Genomic DNA, 14,733 nt, shown 5'->3' on the forward strand with positions numbered 1-14,733 from the left:
CAGGCGGGCCGCCCCCGCCAGCCCTCGCTGCGTGCCCTGCGTCCCCGGTACTGATACAGCTTTGCAGAGGAGACTCCGCTTCCTGCCTCCATCCGGGCCAGAGGCTCTGGGGCCCTTCCAGAACACTCGGGAGCCACCTGTGCACGTCTTCTTAGTCGCCACAGCCCCGGTGCAGGCCTGGTAGGAGACGGATCCCCGCGGAAACGTCTCGACTGACTCAGTCTCTTTCTGCACACCCTGCTCTTCCCTGGGCGCGTTCTAGCCTTACATAATTATTCCTGTGTGGTTCAGGCGCTGCGGAAGAAGGCACCTAGACTGCGCTGGGAAAGGTCAGTGGAGGAAAGTGCTTCAGGCAGACGAAATAGCTTGTGCCAAGGCCCAGAGACCCCGGGGGGGAGCCTAATAATGGTAACAGTCAGCACTTTCCACGCGCGAGGCATGTTCTGAGTGTGTGTCCTGTGTCATTTCTGTGATGCTCGCACATCGTTAGGGGGTACATACCACTGGAACCTCCTCTTTTAACAAATGAGGAAACTGAGGCACACAGCGGTTAAGGGACTTACGCCATGTCACACGGCAGTGGAGCTGGGCTTGGGCAGGGGGGCAGTGGAACCTGGAGAGCCCAGGGGGCAAATGGCCAAGGCTGGAGGGGCTGGCAAGGGAGGGACCGCAAAGGGCCTCACAGGAGCTAGACGAGGGCCCTGGGCACCAGAGATTATGGTGCCCCCCCATGTGGATTGAAGATTAAACCTTGAAGCAAGTGTATAATGCCCTCAAAATCACGTTTTGAAGTCATCACCTCAATAAAATTTTCTACATCAAATTAGTAATCTAAATAGTCATTTGCTGGTGGCTTAAACACATGCCTAGTTTGTCTTTTACCCAACAGGTATATTTCCACACTGCCCGTAAATTTTCTGCGCGGTCCCCAGAGCGCCCCCCATGAGGCACCTGCACCGGGAGCAGACGTGGATGCCACTGCCTAGAGGCTGGGGCTTCTCTGCAGACTGGGACTGTCCCATAAGGATACTGAGCTAAGGATAATGCAGAATAACCGTTGAAAGTACCCAAGACCAGAGCATGGAAGCAGAGCGGAATATGGATCAGAGGGAGACAGGAGTCAGGGCCCTGCAGTTGGAGGCGGGTACAGTAATCAGATGTGGGAGTGGGTACAATGACAATGAGCTTCTAATGGTGATGGGGTGGAGGGGCAGAGAAAGCTGTTTAGGAGGCTGAATCCACAGGGCTTTGTCCCCATGTCATCTTGGTCAGAGTCTTGGAATCTCCTGCTCACGCCCCCTTCACTGTCCTCTCTGCATGCCCCTTTTGAATCCACTGCGCATCACTTGAGGCCCTAGATCCAGCCTGTGCAATTCTCAGGTTTGTTTTGTGCAATTATGGGCTCCCAGCTAGACTGCAAGCTGCCCAGTGCTGGGCTGACTCTTATAACAGAAATCATTTCTCAATTTACGATGTGGAGATAGAGCTGTGTTTTCTAAACAATGGGCTTCACATTCCCATAAACCTAAACAGCAGATTTTAGCCATTCCAAGGGCCTCTGCCCACAATTCAGTTCAGCAACAACCACCGTGAGCTGCTCTGTGCTGTGCCCTGAGCCAGAGATGGAGCGGACAAGCCTCTGCCCCTGAGCAGCCCCCACAGCAACAGGGGTGACAGCTGGTGAACACGGCAATTTCCAAGGCAGAATGAAAGCTGTGCTCCCACAGAGGAGCCAACAAAGTGGCTGGAAGGGCAGAGGAGCAGGGAAGTGGGAGCAGACCATGTGGGAGTGGAATCCCAGAATACTAGGACTGGAAGGGAACTGAGGTGGGGTAGCTTTCTTGGAGAAAGTAGTGTCAAAACAAGGGCTTTCCCTAGCCACCTGGCAACTCTGTGATCTTAACCTCTCAGACTCAGTGTCTCATCAAGAAAAGGGGGCTAATGATCATAGAACTGTTAAGGGTATTCAGTGAGAATGTATATAGAGCACTTAGCATAACCACTGGCTTACAGTAAGCACTCAAAAAACATGAGCTAGTTATTGCATCATTCAAGTCCCCAGCAGACACCAAATTTGCCTTCCTCATTTACCATTTCTATCACAGGACTGTGATTTTACATATATATATATACACACACACACACATATATATATATATTTTGAGACGGAGTTTCACTCGTCACCCAGGCTGGAGTGTAGTGGCACAATCTTGGCTCACTGCAACCTCTGCCTCCCAGATTCAAGCAATTGTCCTGCCTCAGCCCCCCGAGTAGCTGGGATTACAGGTGCCCACCACCACACCTGGCTAATTTTTGTATTTTTAGTAGAGATGGGGTTTCACCACCTTGACCAGGCTGGTCACCTGACCTCAGGTGATCCACCCGCCTCAGTCTCCCAAAGTGCTGGGATTACAGGTGTGAGCCACCACACCTGGCCCAGAACTGTGATTATACTTTAACCCTTTTCCTAGCATCTAGTTATTTCCTACATGTTCTTGTGTGCAGGCATTTGTTGAATGGAAACGCACCTTTAGCCAGGCATGGTGGTGCACGCTTGTAACTCCAGCTACTCAGGAGGCTGAGGCAGGAGAATCGTTTGAGCTTGGGAGGTGGAGGTTGCGGTCGACTGAGACTGTGCCACTGCACTCCAGTGGGCAACAGAATAAGTCCCTATCTCAAAAAAAAAGAAAAAAAAGAAAAAAAATGCACTTTTTGTTGGTGCCACTGCCAGGTGAACTTTGCCAGAAAACCTTAATTACTTGTTAAGATTCTGTACCATAGTCCAGAATCTAGGAAGATGGAGGTCAAGCTGGTCTTGCATGCTTCTCCTGCCAAGAGGCCTAGAAGGGGAAGCAAATTAGGGTGAAAACACTATCCTATACAAAGTCCCGGCAGCTTGAAGTTCCTCAATTCTATGGAGAACAGAGTAAGCACTTCCTTCAGAATCCATTAGGCTCCAAATTCCTTTTAATCAGGATATTTGGCCTTCACAGCTTTGGCAAACATGCATCGACCTCACCAAATGGCTATGTCATAAGGAATGTGGCCTGATGACCAAGAACACAGGTGGCATGAGTTTCAGCCCCTTTACCTCCGAAGCCTCTAGCCCTTTTCTTCTTGTTACTAAGTTAGCATTTGGCTGCTCTATTATAAAGCCGACTGTCTAGAGGCTGGAGGAAACAGAAGTGCCAGACTTGAATAGGGAGTGGAGAACTTCAAGGTTCACTTCTGTCATTTATTCATTTCGTGAGCTCAGGGAAATCACTTTCTCTTCTACTTTCCCATCTCAGTTTCTCCATCTGTAAAACAAAGGAGCTAGATATGATGACCGATTTTGCTTCCACCTCTGAAATTCTACCACTTAACCAGAAATTTCAGCATACTGTGACATAGTATGAAAAATTGGTGCCATTCTCTCAGAACCCAGTATCTCCAAGATTTCTAGTATCTTTTTACATAATACTATTTGTTTAATCATGTAAGTAGGACAGATATCCTACATGTTCATGTTAATATCCGGGTTTTTTTTTTTTTTTGAGACAGGGTCTTGCTGTGTCACCCAGGCTGGAAAGCACTGGTGCAATCATGGCTCACGTGATCCTCCCACCTTAACCTCCCTAGTAGTTGGGGCTACAGGCATGTGCCACCATGCCTAATTGCTTTTTTAGTTTTAGTAGATACAAGGTCTTACTATGTTTCCCAGCCTGGTCTCAAATTCTGAACTCAAGTGATCCTCCTGCCTTGGCGCCCCATAGTGCTGGGATTATGGGCGTGAGCCACCATGCCCAGCCATATTAAACAAAATTAACAAGGATGAAAGAAAACAAAATCTATTAAGCTCTACAATTTATCCGTCAAGATATTTTGATTCGTATAATGCATTTAAGTACCTATAACATGATTATACTCCAGGGTAACATTTATAGATAAGGTAGTGCTTGAAAAGAAAATCAGGAAATACAAAATATTTGTTACTGCAAGCAATTTTAATACAAAAGTGTGTCTTGTTTTTAAACAGTTCATTGGTAGAGCTTCAGTTTCTGCCTCAATTAAAACCAATTGAGATAATCACACAGCAACATGGTCGGAGCTGAAGAACAGCAGCTAAAAAACAGGAGCCCCAGACAGCCCCTCTTCGTGGTCACTTGGTCAGTTGACTTTATTACGCACAAAAAAAGACGAAAGCAAACGGGACTGGTTAACAAGTGTGCTGGTGAACTCCATTAAAGGACGAGCACGTGTTTGTCTTACGTCCACATTTTCAGAACAGGCTCGTGGAATTCATTCCTCAGTTTGTGGGAAGTTGATCGACCATTTAAATAAATAGCAAAAAGAGTGGATAAAACAAATTTGAAATTCACAATGTCACCAACAAGCCTATCCCTTGCCAAGGGTCTGGGTCCTGGTGAACACAAGAGTTATCGGTGTCTAGGCTGGTAGGGAGCAACAAATCAAGTTTAAAACCCCAAATGTTCTGACGTTTTCTGAACATGTACATTTACCCCTGAATTCTAGCAGCCATTTGTCCTTTAAACACCCAGTACTGAAACAATATCCAAAGACAGTATTGCAATGAACTCCTTTTGCTGTATCATGTGCAAATGTTACTTAGATGAGGTTCCCTCTCTTTAGCTAAAAATCACAAAACATTAAACAATGGAAAAAGCAGTAATAAGTGCCCTCCCCTCAGTTCTTGCTAATTGAGGTGTCTATGATTTACAAAAAAAGAGTTCCTTAAACACTGCAGGATTCTTATTTTTTTTTAATATAATTTATCTTGCTGAGATAGCAAGTCAAGTTTATAAAGAAGATGCATTTAGGAATAATCCTAAAAGATAAAGCAGGTTTACAACCCTGCACCGCGCAGAAACCCTATTAATAGGCTTTTTTTTTTTTTTTTTTTTTTAAATACACATTTGTATCTTGACCTTTTCACTTGTTTTTCTCAAATATTTCATTTCTGGGCCCCATCCATTACAGGGTTACCAGGAGGCAAATTTTATCTACATAAATATTCACATGAAAATAGTAACTTACAAAAAGAAAAAAAAATAAGGCAGCTTCATAACACAAGTATTCTTTTACACTTTTAACAATATAACTTCTCCCGTTCAGAATAAATATACACCCAATGTACGGAGCAGGATTCAAAGTGGAGAGTGGCTTGGGGGTGCTTGGACAGTGTTATCGCTTGGGACCTGGAGTCCTGGGGGAGGCAGTGGTGGTCTTCTTAGACATAGTTGGGATTTTGGAAGGTTTGTTTAGCCCTCTCCTGGAGTTGCCTTGGCCCCCTGCAGCGCTGCTTTCTGAAGTGTCGGAACAAGCAGACTGTGTCTCTAAGAGGTCAAAGTCAGAGGCATCGCTTCCTCGCCGGCTGCTGGCTCGACTCCCAGCTCGACTCCCAGCCCGACTCCCAGGGCGACTGGCTGACTTTTTAGGGTCTGGAATTCAAGAATCAAACAGCAGACTTATAGAGACGGCATGGGGTGGAAGAACAAGTGAGCAGAGGCTAGGGTTCTGATCCTGTGTGATCTTAAGCAAATCTCACAGCCTTTCCGCACCCCCGTTTCCTCATCTATACAGAAGTTGCTGAGGCCTTTTCTAGCTTTGTGATTCTACTTGAGAAGCTGTCTCCTAGGGATTAGAAAGCCACTTCTATCAGCAGCACTGTCATCTTCCATGCCCCCAAAGTGGAGGCAAGCAGGGTTGCTCAACCACCTCAGCACAGGTGGGTGAGCCTGCCAGCTGGGCGAGCCTGCCAGCTGGGCTAATCCATGGGCAGGATGGATAGAGGCCAAATGAGGGGAAGCAGCCAGCAGGAAATGAAGGCAGATTCCTAGGTTCCCATGAGGAACAGTAGCAGGGGAACAGATGTGATCTTCCCCTGCCTTTCTCAGTTCAACAGCAGCCATCATAAGTATGACGTGTTGCAAACATTACTAGCAAGCTGCTCATCCCAACACTGGACTGGTGTCTGAGGAAGACCCACATTTCCTTTTACATTCTCTCAAATGAGACCATTTCTGATGAGAACGCATGGCTCAGCTTTTGGCTGTGGAAGCATCTCATCTCAGAAGGAAAGCTTAAAGCTAGTTGTAATGACAGAAAAAGTAAAGGTCACTTGAGCATCTGCACGTCTGTCTTTCTGGGCATTACACTAAGTGCCACTCTCATTACCGGCTCCTTGGGAGCAGTGAAACATTCCACACAGGCTGTTGTTTCCAAATTCTCAGCCTGGCTTGTAGGCCACGGGGCAGGTACTTACCTGCCCGGTTAGTTTTGGCACCTGTGGAGGCCGGGGAAGAACTATTGCTGGTATCACCAGCAAGGGATGTCCGACTAGAATGAAAAGTTGGTGTTGGTCGTTTCAACTTGCTACCTGATGATGAGATAACCTTAAAGAAAAATAATAAAAAGGTCACATTTTACTTGGTAAAATCTTTGCTAGAAATTCAACTTTCAAAGGTCTCCAAACACCTCCTTATATTTGCTCAGTTGAAAAGCAAATTAAAAGTCCAGGAAAACAAAGATTTCTCTTAAAGTATCCTAGGTCATATATTTTGATAATTCCCAAAATAAAAGTTTTATGTTCCAATTAAAAGTTTCAAAATGCCTTCAAATACCTTTTGTTTTACTAATTTCCACTATAAATGGAAAAAAAAAATCCTTAGTAAGATTACAATAGTTACAACAAACGATTATGGTGAATGAGTAAAGGAAAAAGAAATTCGAATAATCCTAGGTATCAAGATTTTGGGGTTAAAAATTTGAAATGAGTTTTAGCCCCACCTATTTGATATGGAGATTCAAGTATTACTCCAATCTCTTAACACTAAGTAGGTGCAGTAACTTTAGTAAGATCTTTAGTCATTATCCTTATTGGTAAAATGCAGATAAAATTACTTAACTCGTGGATCAAATAAACTATGAGAAGCACATGACTGTGGGACTGAGACATCAGGAACAAGTCTGTGTGTGAAGAGCCTGGAGACCTGGGTTTGAGTCTGGGTTCCCAGACTGGTTGAAATTAACATCTGTCTTTGCTTCTCTCTTGGGAAATCAGGGATTAAATCCTGCCTCTCTGACTTCATTTCTACCACACTCCTCATCAGTCCATCCCAGCCACACTGGCTTCCTTGCTGTTTCACCAATGGCCCAGTGAGGGTCCCCCAGTCTTGTCCCCTTGCTGTTCATTTTGCCTGGACTGTTGTTGCATAATCACTACCCCCCAAGCCTACCCCAGATACGTGTGGCTGACCCCCTCATTCCCTGCGGAGGCTCTATTGAAAGGATGACCTTAGCAGAGAGGTCTTGCCTCACTACTCAGAACACTGCTTGTACACTTCTATTCTCTCCCCTGCTTCCTGTGTTCTGCACAGTACTCATCACTGTCTTACGTATGATATTACTTGTTCGTTGCCTGTCTCTCCTGCATTAAAGCATCAACTTCATAAAAGCAGGGACTTTGTTTTGTTCACTCTCACACCCTCAGCATGTAAAATTGTCTGGCACAGAAGAGGAACTCAATAACAACTTGTTGAACAAATAAATGATATATAGAAGCACTTCCCAAACTGGAAAAGAGCTATATATTATTATCACTGCTGCCAACAGGTGCTATGTTTCCTATTTAAGTGATGTTTTTTGGTTTTTTAGATAGTAGTCTTAACTGCAGGAAAAAGAATATTTTAAATGTGTGGGGTTTTTTGTTTGTTTGTTTTTTTGTTTTGAGACAGAGTCTTGCTCCATCACCCAGACTGGAGCGCAGTGGCATACTTCACAGCTCATTGCAGCCTTGACTGCCCAGGCTCAAGCAATCCTCCCACCTCAGCCTCCCTACTGGCTGGCTTATTTTTGTATTTTTTGTAGAGACAGGGTTTCTCCATGTTGCCCAGGGTGGTCCTGAACTCCTGGGCTCAAGTGATCTGCTCACCTCAGCCTCACAAAGTGTTGGGATTACAGGGGTGAGCCACCTTGTCCAGACTTAAATCTGTGTGGGTTTTTTTCTTTTTTTTTTTTTTTGAGACAGTCTCACTCTGTTGCCCAGGCTAGAGTGCAGTGGCACAATCTTGGCTCACTGCGACCTCTGTCTCCCAGATTCCAGTGATCTCCTGCCTCAGCCTCCCGTGTAGCTGGGACAACCAGTGCCTCCACCACATCCAGCTAATTTTTGTATTTTTAGTAGATACGGAGTTTTGCCATGTTGGCCAGGCTGATCCTTAAACGTTTTAAACATCCATTATTTGACCTTGTCTCTACTTCGCTTTTTAAAAAACGAAAAAAAAAAAAAAAAAAAAAAAAAAAGAAAACACAACCACTTACGCCACATGCTACAGCATGCCATTCTAATTTTTCTTTGAAATCAATTATGTAAATTGTTTTCCAGGACCTTTAAGACGTTTATGCAAATAGAAGAGAAAAGCAACCCATCTCATTGTGTTTGCTGTACTTCTTAAATTTATCAAGAAAAAGCATAAGCGACAGAAAGTGATTAACACTCAAGCACAAACTTTCCTGGCCACATAGGAGGAAGAGCACCAGTTTCAGAAGCTAAGGTTCCTGAGCACTGCTGCTGGAACACAACAGCTAGACCCCGGGCTAGAATTCCAAGTCAGAAGATGGCCTGGCTACAGAACACAATAAGTAAGGAAAGATGAAGCCTCAAAATGAAATGAAACAGAAAATAAAACCTTAAGACAGAACAAAAGCCCTGATTTATCAGAACTGTATGAGAATTTGTACCTCATCATTAAACATCTAAAATTTAAAATAGAACTTCTGAGATTTTTATGAAACTGGAGCCATTAAGGAAAGAAGAAAAGCAAGATGAGCAGGGTAAGTCTAGGAGTTTAGTGGCAGTAGGTCCCCAGATTATACTCTAAACCAGATACGTTTCTGAACTGGAGTTTTAGCTTGCAGTAAAATGAACCTCTAAACAGCGGCTCATTCACAGCCATTGCCTTCTTGTACATCCCTTGTTTCCCTGGCTAAGGCTTTCCAAGACTGAAGGCAACACTGTCTTTTGAGGCACAAGAATCCAATGTTTCCCGGTAGGAGCTAGAATGCAAACTGCACTGCTATCAGACAAGCCACTAGTCCATGTTTTATTTCTAAAACACTGCTCTTCCAAAAGCGTTCAGGCATTTTAATGGCTGCACTTGAACATGCTTAATTGCTGGCATGTGTATTCAAATCAAGGCTACAGAAACTCAAGTGCCTAGGCCAAGAAATTCAGAAGCTAGAATGTGAGCCTCAGAGCAGTGTTCACTGGTGCTGTGCTTGGCTGAAGGAGACAGCACCCATGCCTCGGACCAGTGTGGTGTGGCAATACCAGCCACCCTGGACATGTGTCTCAGGGTGGGTGGCGCCAACCACTCTTCTGTTCTAAGCAAAGATAGAACATTGTAGAACATGCACCATAGTTGAATTTCAAGTGTTCATAACTCGTCTGAGTATCTGACATTTGGAGATTCCAAGAGGCCTGATTATAAATGATATCAATAAACAAATCTCCAGGAATGACCATCATTTACCATTCTGAACAAGTATCATTCTCAAGATTGTTATAAAGTTATTAAGTTATTAATCTAGTTTCAGGTATCTCTTATTTCTCTCCAATTTTGGTGAATCCGAGTTAGAAACCCCTGAAAACACTGGACTAGATGAATCAGCTGTGACAGCAAGCACCACAGAGATGGAAGAATGCAGGGATTCGTGTCAGGAAGAAGAGCTGGTCAAGTCTATTAGCGAGGGCCTTGTCTTGACTGTGTCCTCAGTCAGCAAAGCCATACTCTACCTCGGGGCTGGGCAGCTGGAGGTCAGGAGAATGGCTGTCCCTGATAGGGGTGCCAGCTTTACTGTTTACCAACCAGGGTTTGTCATAACAGCGAGAGAACTGAAGTGAAGTCTGTGAAACGGAAATCCAAAGGGAAGGACGGGAACAATTGAAAAAGGAACAAAAAGGGTGCACATTGGGAACAGAAAAAAATAGAAGATACTAAATTTTAAAGAAACAGAAAACAAAATAAAATGCATGTTGGTCCATCAGGATGAGAAGGACCAGGCAGGCACTAACATCCTCCATACATAACCCATCGTAACATCAAACTTAGCTGTTAGCTCCACTGCACAGCCAGTGCCTGGATTTTCTTTCCTTTTCCCTTAAATTTTTTATTTTTTTATTTTTATTTTTTAGAGACGGAGTCTTACTCTGTTGCCCAGGCTGGAGTGCAGTGGTGCATTCATAGCTCACTGCAGTCTTGCATTTCTGGGCTCAAGCAATCCTCTTGCCTGAGCCTCCTGAGTAGCTGGGACTATAGGTGCTCACCACCATGCTAGGCTAAATTTAAAAATTAGAGATGATAAATTTAGAAATTTGTAGAGATGGTCTTGCTATGTTGCCCACGCTGGTCTTGAACTTCTGGCCTCAAGGGATCCTCCCACCACAGCTTCCCAAAGGCTGGGATTACAGGCATGAGCCACTGTGTTCAGCCTGGATTTTCAAAAGTAGTAACACTGGATGGGCTCAAACTTAAAGTGAGAACATGAGGAAATAAACATTTCTGACATAACCAGGCTGAGTGCATATTTTAATAAATGTCCTTTGGAGTCATCTTAAAGGCCATATATCTGTGTACTGCTAGGAATAGGGCAGGCTTGGTCTGTATATTTTCATGTTTTATTTATAAAACAAAACATTTTTATTTTTATTTCTTCTCCTCACTGGAGTCTTTCAGAGGCTACCGTGAACAATGAACATCTGTGAGGGTGGGAGTCGGGAAGAAGGGCATAATGGAGATCAGTACGTACCTTGGTTCCACTGGCTGGGGTGGCTGGAGAAGATGGCATGGATGTACAGCTGTGGTTACTCTGACTAGCACTGGAGCTGGAACGAGTAGGGGAAGCTGCCCGGGAAGATGGTTTGGACCTTCGACCCCGTGAGCGGAAGGGGGTCATTCCCTGGGATGCCCCCTCTGGTAGGATGAATTTCTCTCTAAGTTCAATGTTAGTTCTACCTCGTGCTAAAAAGGAAATAAACACACACACAATATCAGTTATTCTCAAAAATGTATCTTTGATGGTTATACAGTGGCTTGACCCCATGATAACAGTTATGTAAGTTATATAGGTTTAGTATTATCTGTGGGTTCTTCAAAAATAGAGATAAACTCATGACACATCAGCCTTGTCAAGGTTCCTACCCATAGCAGATATGTTAACTGTATAATAAGCAAGTCTCTGTGTATAAAGAAGGACCAGCCCACTCTGCTGTTAGTGTCTTGCTTTGCCACTGTCCCTGGAGTAAGCACACTGTGACTACTAGAGGTAAAGCAAATGCAACAGTTCACAAACCTCTGAAATTAAATCAAAAGCCCTCTTTTCTCTCTCATAGTACATGTGTACTTTTTGCTCAATTTTTGCAGCATAGAGTAGAGAAAAATACTACTGAAATCGACATTGTTTAGACTCTTCTATTTGAATTCAGTCAGTAACAATCCTAAAGAAAGGAGTCCAGGAACTCAGGACAGTAAAAAGATCAGGAGAGAATCATTAAGAAGTAAACATGTAGGTGGGGAGAGAGAGAGACATCAAGACCATGCACAAAACTTGCTAGTGAGAAACTGTTAAGTGAAAAACTGAAAGCAGTAAAAGGCTAAAGGAGCAACTGCAAGTAGGAAAGGAACATCAAGATGCAAAGAACATGGAGACAGCACGGGAAGCCAGTTAGCGCTGTCTTGTGGCTTTCTGGGGCTGCACAACCAGAACTTAAAACGTGGATTCCATTGGAAGATCTTACGCACAGCCAACACAAATGTTAAATGCGAAAGATGCTACTAATTTAAAAGACATAATCCCTCTAGAATATGTTCTTAGATTATTTCTCACTGTAAGATGTAATCCTGCAGAAACCCTCTACCTCCTCATCCACTCTAAACTGTGCACTCTTTACAAAGTACTAGACACAGCTAAACAAATGGGACTGCTGGAGAAAAGGCAATCATTATGAGCAAAATATTTGTCATTCTTTTCTATAACAGATGTTTAACTGGTCAGAAACCATAAATCTAGAAGGTGGCAGGAAATTTTGTCCACTTTCTCTTCTGTCCTACCCCATATGGCCCTCAAGGAATTTGAGGAATTTTGGTAGAATCAGGTTTTAAATCAGGTTACGTAAGTGTCCAAGCAGCATGGTTCCAAATTCCTAAATCAAATCCAAATTCTTCTCAATATATTATATGCTGACAGAACATATCAAACTATCAGCTTAAAAGCACTCACTTGGATATCAAAACCTCTGAGTTATAGTCTAAGCTCTGTTGCCAACTGTGATTTTTTCCTGCTCTGGCCTCAGTTTCCTCAGGCTCACCAGAGACAATCAGGTCAACCGGTCTCTAAGAGCCCTGTTGTCTGGATGATCTATGACTTAATGGTCCCTGAAATGCTGAACTGTTTCCTTCCATGATCCAGTGTGTCCTTCCTCCTCAAGTCTCAACTATACGTGACCCTTGGCCGGGCAAAGTGGCTCACGTCTGTAATCCCAGCACTTTGGGAGGCCAAGATGGGTAGATCACTTGAGGCCAGGAGTTCGAGACCAGCTTGGCCAACATGGCAAAACCCTGTCTTTACTAAAAATACAAAAATTAGCTGGGCATGGTGGTGCATGCCTGTAGTCCAAGATACTCAGGAGGCTGAGGCAGAAGAATCACTTGAACCCAGGAGGCAGAGGTTACAATGAGCCGAGATCACGCCACTGCACTCCAGTCTGGGTGACAGAGTGAGACACCATCTCAAAAAAAAAAAAAAAAAAAAAAAAAGTTCACTTCTGAGCAAACGCTGCCAGGAAAAAAAAAAAAAAAGATATAAGAGGAAAACTTTGAAATTGCATTGCAGTTGAAGGAAGTGACATTTTAAATGTTTTAGGAAGGGCATTCTCCAATACCATAACAGTGATATGTTCCCTATGCACTGCACAGTTCACAGAATGTGCAATAATGCACCTGACCGTAATTAGCATCCCTATGTTACAGAGAAACTGAAGTATTCACAGAGGCTGAGGTCAAGCAAAGTGGCAGTAGAGGTGGACCTACAACTCATGTCTTCCACTTGACTTGGCCTCTTTGTCCTCCGACCCCCAAGCCATTCCCAGCCTAGCTCTCTGCATCACCACCTACACTTGCTGTCTCCACTCCTCCCCTCAGACCACTCACGCTTTCATCCCCACCACTCACAGAAATAGCTCTGGCAAAGGTCACTGACAACCTCTATCTCAGGAGGGCAATGAAAATTGCTTAATGGCTCATGCCTGTAATCCCAGCACTTTTGGGAGGCTCAGGCAGAGTGCTCGAGCCCAGGTTGGAGACCAGCCTGGGCAACATGGTGAAACTTCAACTCTGCAAAAAATTAACAAATTAGCTAGGCATGGTGGCATGTGCCTGTAGACCCAGCTACTCTGGAGGCTGAGGTGGGAGGATTGCTTGGGCCTGGGAAGTCAAGGCTGCAGTGAGCTGTGATCACGCCACTGCACTCTAACCTGGGTGAGAAAGACGCTGTCTCAAAAACCAAAATGACAACAAAAGTCACTTAATCTCACAACCCAAGGGACATCACTATTACAATGTTGGTGTGTCTTACTCCTTTGCACATCTGTGTGTGTGTGTGTGTATACACACATACTAAGTGTATGTATATATGTATACTAAGTGTATACGTGTATGTATATGTGTATATATGTGTGTGTATATATATCTCTAAGAGGGAGAACGGGACTGTGGACAGGCCCAGTGGACACCCATGTTTTGGAAGTGCACAGGGAGGAGCTGTCAGCAAGGGAGCAGGCGTCCTTGAAGCCAGGGGAGGACAGGGTTTCAAAAACACTGACCTGACCTCAGGTGATCCACCCGCCTCAGCCTCCCAAAGTGCTAGGATTACAGGCGTTGAGCCACCCCAGAAACTTTCCTCCATGCCCTACATGTCTCATGCAAAATTTTAACTAGCTGCTATGTATTATTTCATCATATGGATGTGAATTTATTTAACCAGTCCAATATTGCATTTTTGTTTAAATATTTTAAACATTGTAGCCAATGCTATGACAATTTGTAAAACATTTTGCATGTATCCACTATATTTCCTTAGAATAAATTTCTTTTTTCTTTTTTGAGACAGTCTTGGTCTGTTGCCTAGGCTGGAGTGCAGTGGCCCAATCTTGGCTCACTGTAACCTCTGCCTTCTGGGTTCAAGCAATTCTCCTGCCTCAGCCTCCTGGGTAGCTGGGACTACAGGCGCCCACCACCACGCTTGGCTAATTTTTTGTATTTTTAGTAGAGACGGGGTTTCACCGTGTTAGCCAGGATGGTCTCGATCTCCTGACCTCGTGATCTGCCTACCTTGGCCTCCCAAAGTGATGGGATTACAGGCGTGAGCCACCGCGCCCAGCCTAGGATAAATTTCTACATGTAGATTTTCTGGGGAGAAATTACATGATGTTTTACCTTAGGTAAAAACATCAACTGATAAATGTCAACCATGTGTCAAGGTTGACAGATGCCAGCTGATTCCAAAATGTTATACTAGTGTACATTCTCCAAAATAATATGAGTATGTTAAATTTACTTCATTCTGGCCAATTATTGTGCTATGAGCATGAGTGCATACAGGAAAAAAATCTGACAATTTGTTAGGTAAAAGCATCCCTCCGCTGTTGTAACTTGCACGTGGAGGGTTACTACACGC

The 14,733-nt window shown here is 44.2% G+C and overlaps 1 protein-coding gene across 1 annotated transcript in view; it reads right to left on the reverse strand.

The window, feature by feature from the left end:
- Positions 1-3,967: 3,967 nt before the first annotated feature.
- MACF1 (microtubule-actin crosslinking factor 1) overlaps positions 3,968-14,733 on the reverse strand; it is a 459,246-nt gene continuing 448,480 nt past the window's right edge. The window contains exons 92-94 of the mRNA XM_011977683.1: positions 10,810-11,021; positions 6,266-6,395; positions 3,968-5,441 (exon numbers count right to left, since the gene is read on the reverse strand). Coding sequence (XP_011833073.1) covers positions 5,185-5,441; positions 6,266-6,395; positions 10,810-11,021 — 599 coding nt within the window. The 3' untranslated portion in view covers positions 3,968-5,184. The remainder of the gene's footprint in view (positions 5,442-6,265; positions 6,396-10,809; positions 11,022-14,733) is intronic.

Source organism: Mandrillus leucophaeus, unplaced genomic scaffold (genome assembly GCF_000951045.1).
Source record: "Mandrillus leucophaeus isolate KB7577 unplaced genomic scaffold, Mleu.le_1.0 Scaffold182, whole genome shotgun sequence".
NCBI lineage: Eukaryota > Metazoa > Chordata > Mammalia > Primates > Cercopithecidae > Mandrillus > Mandrillus leucophaeus.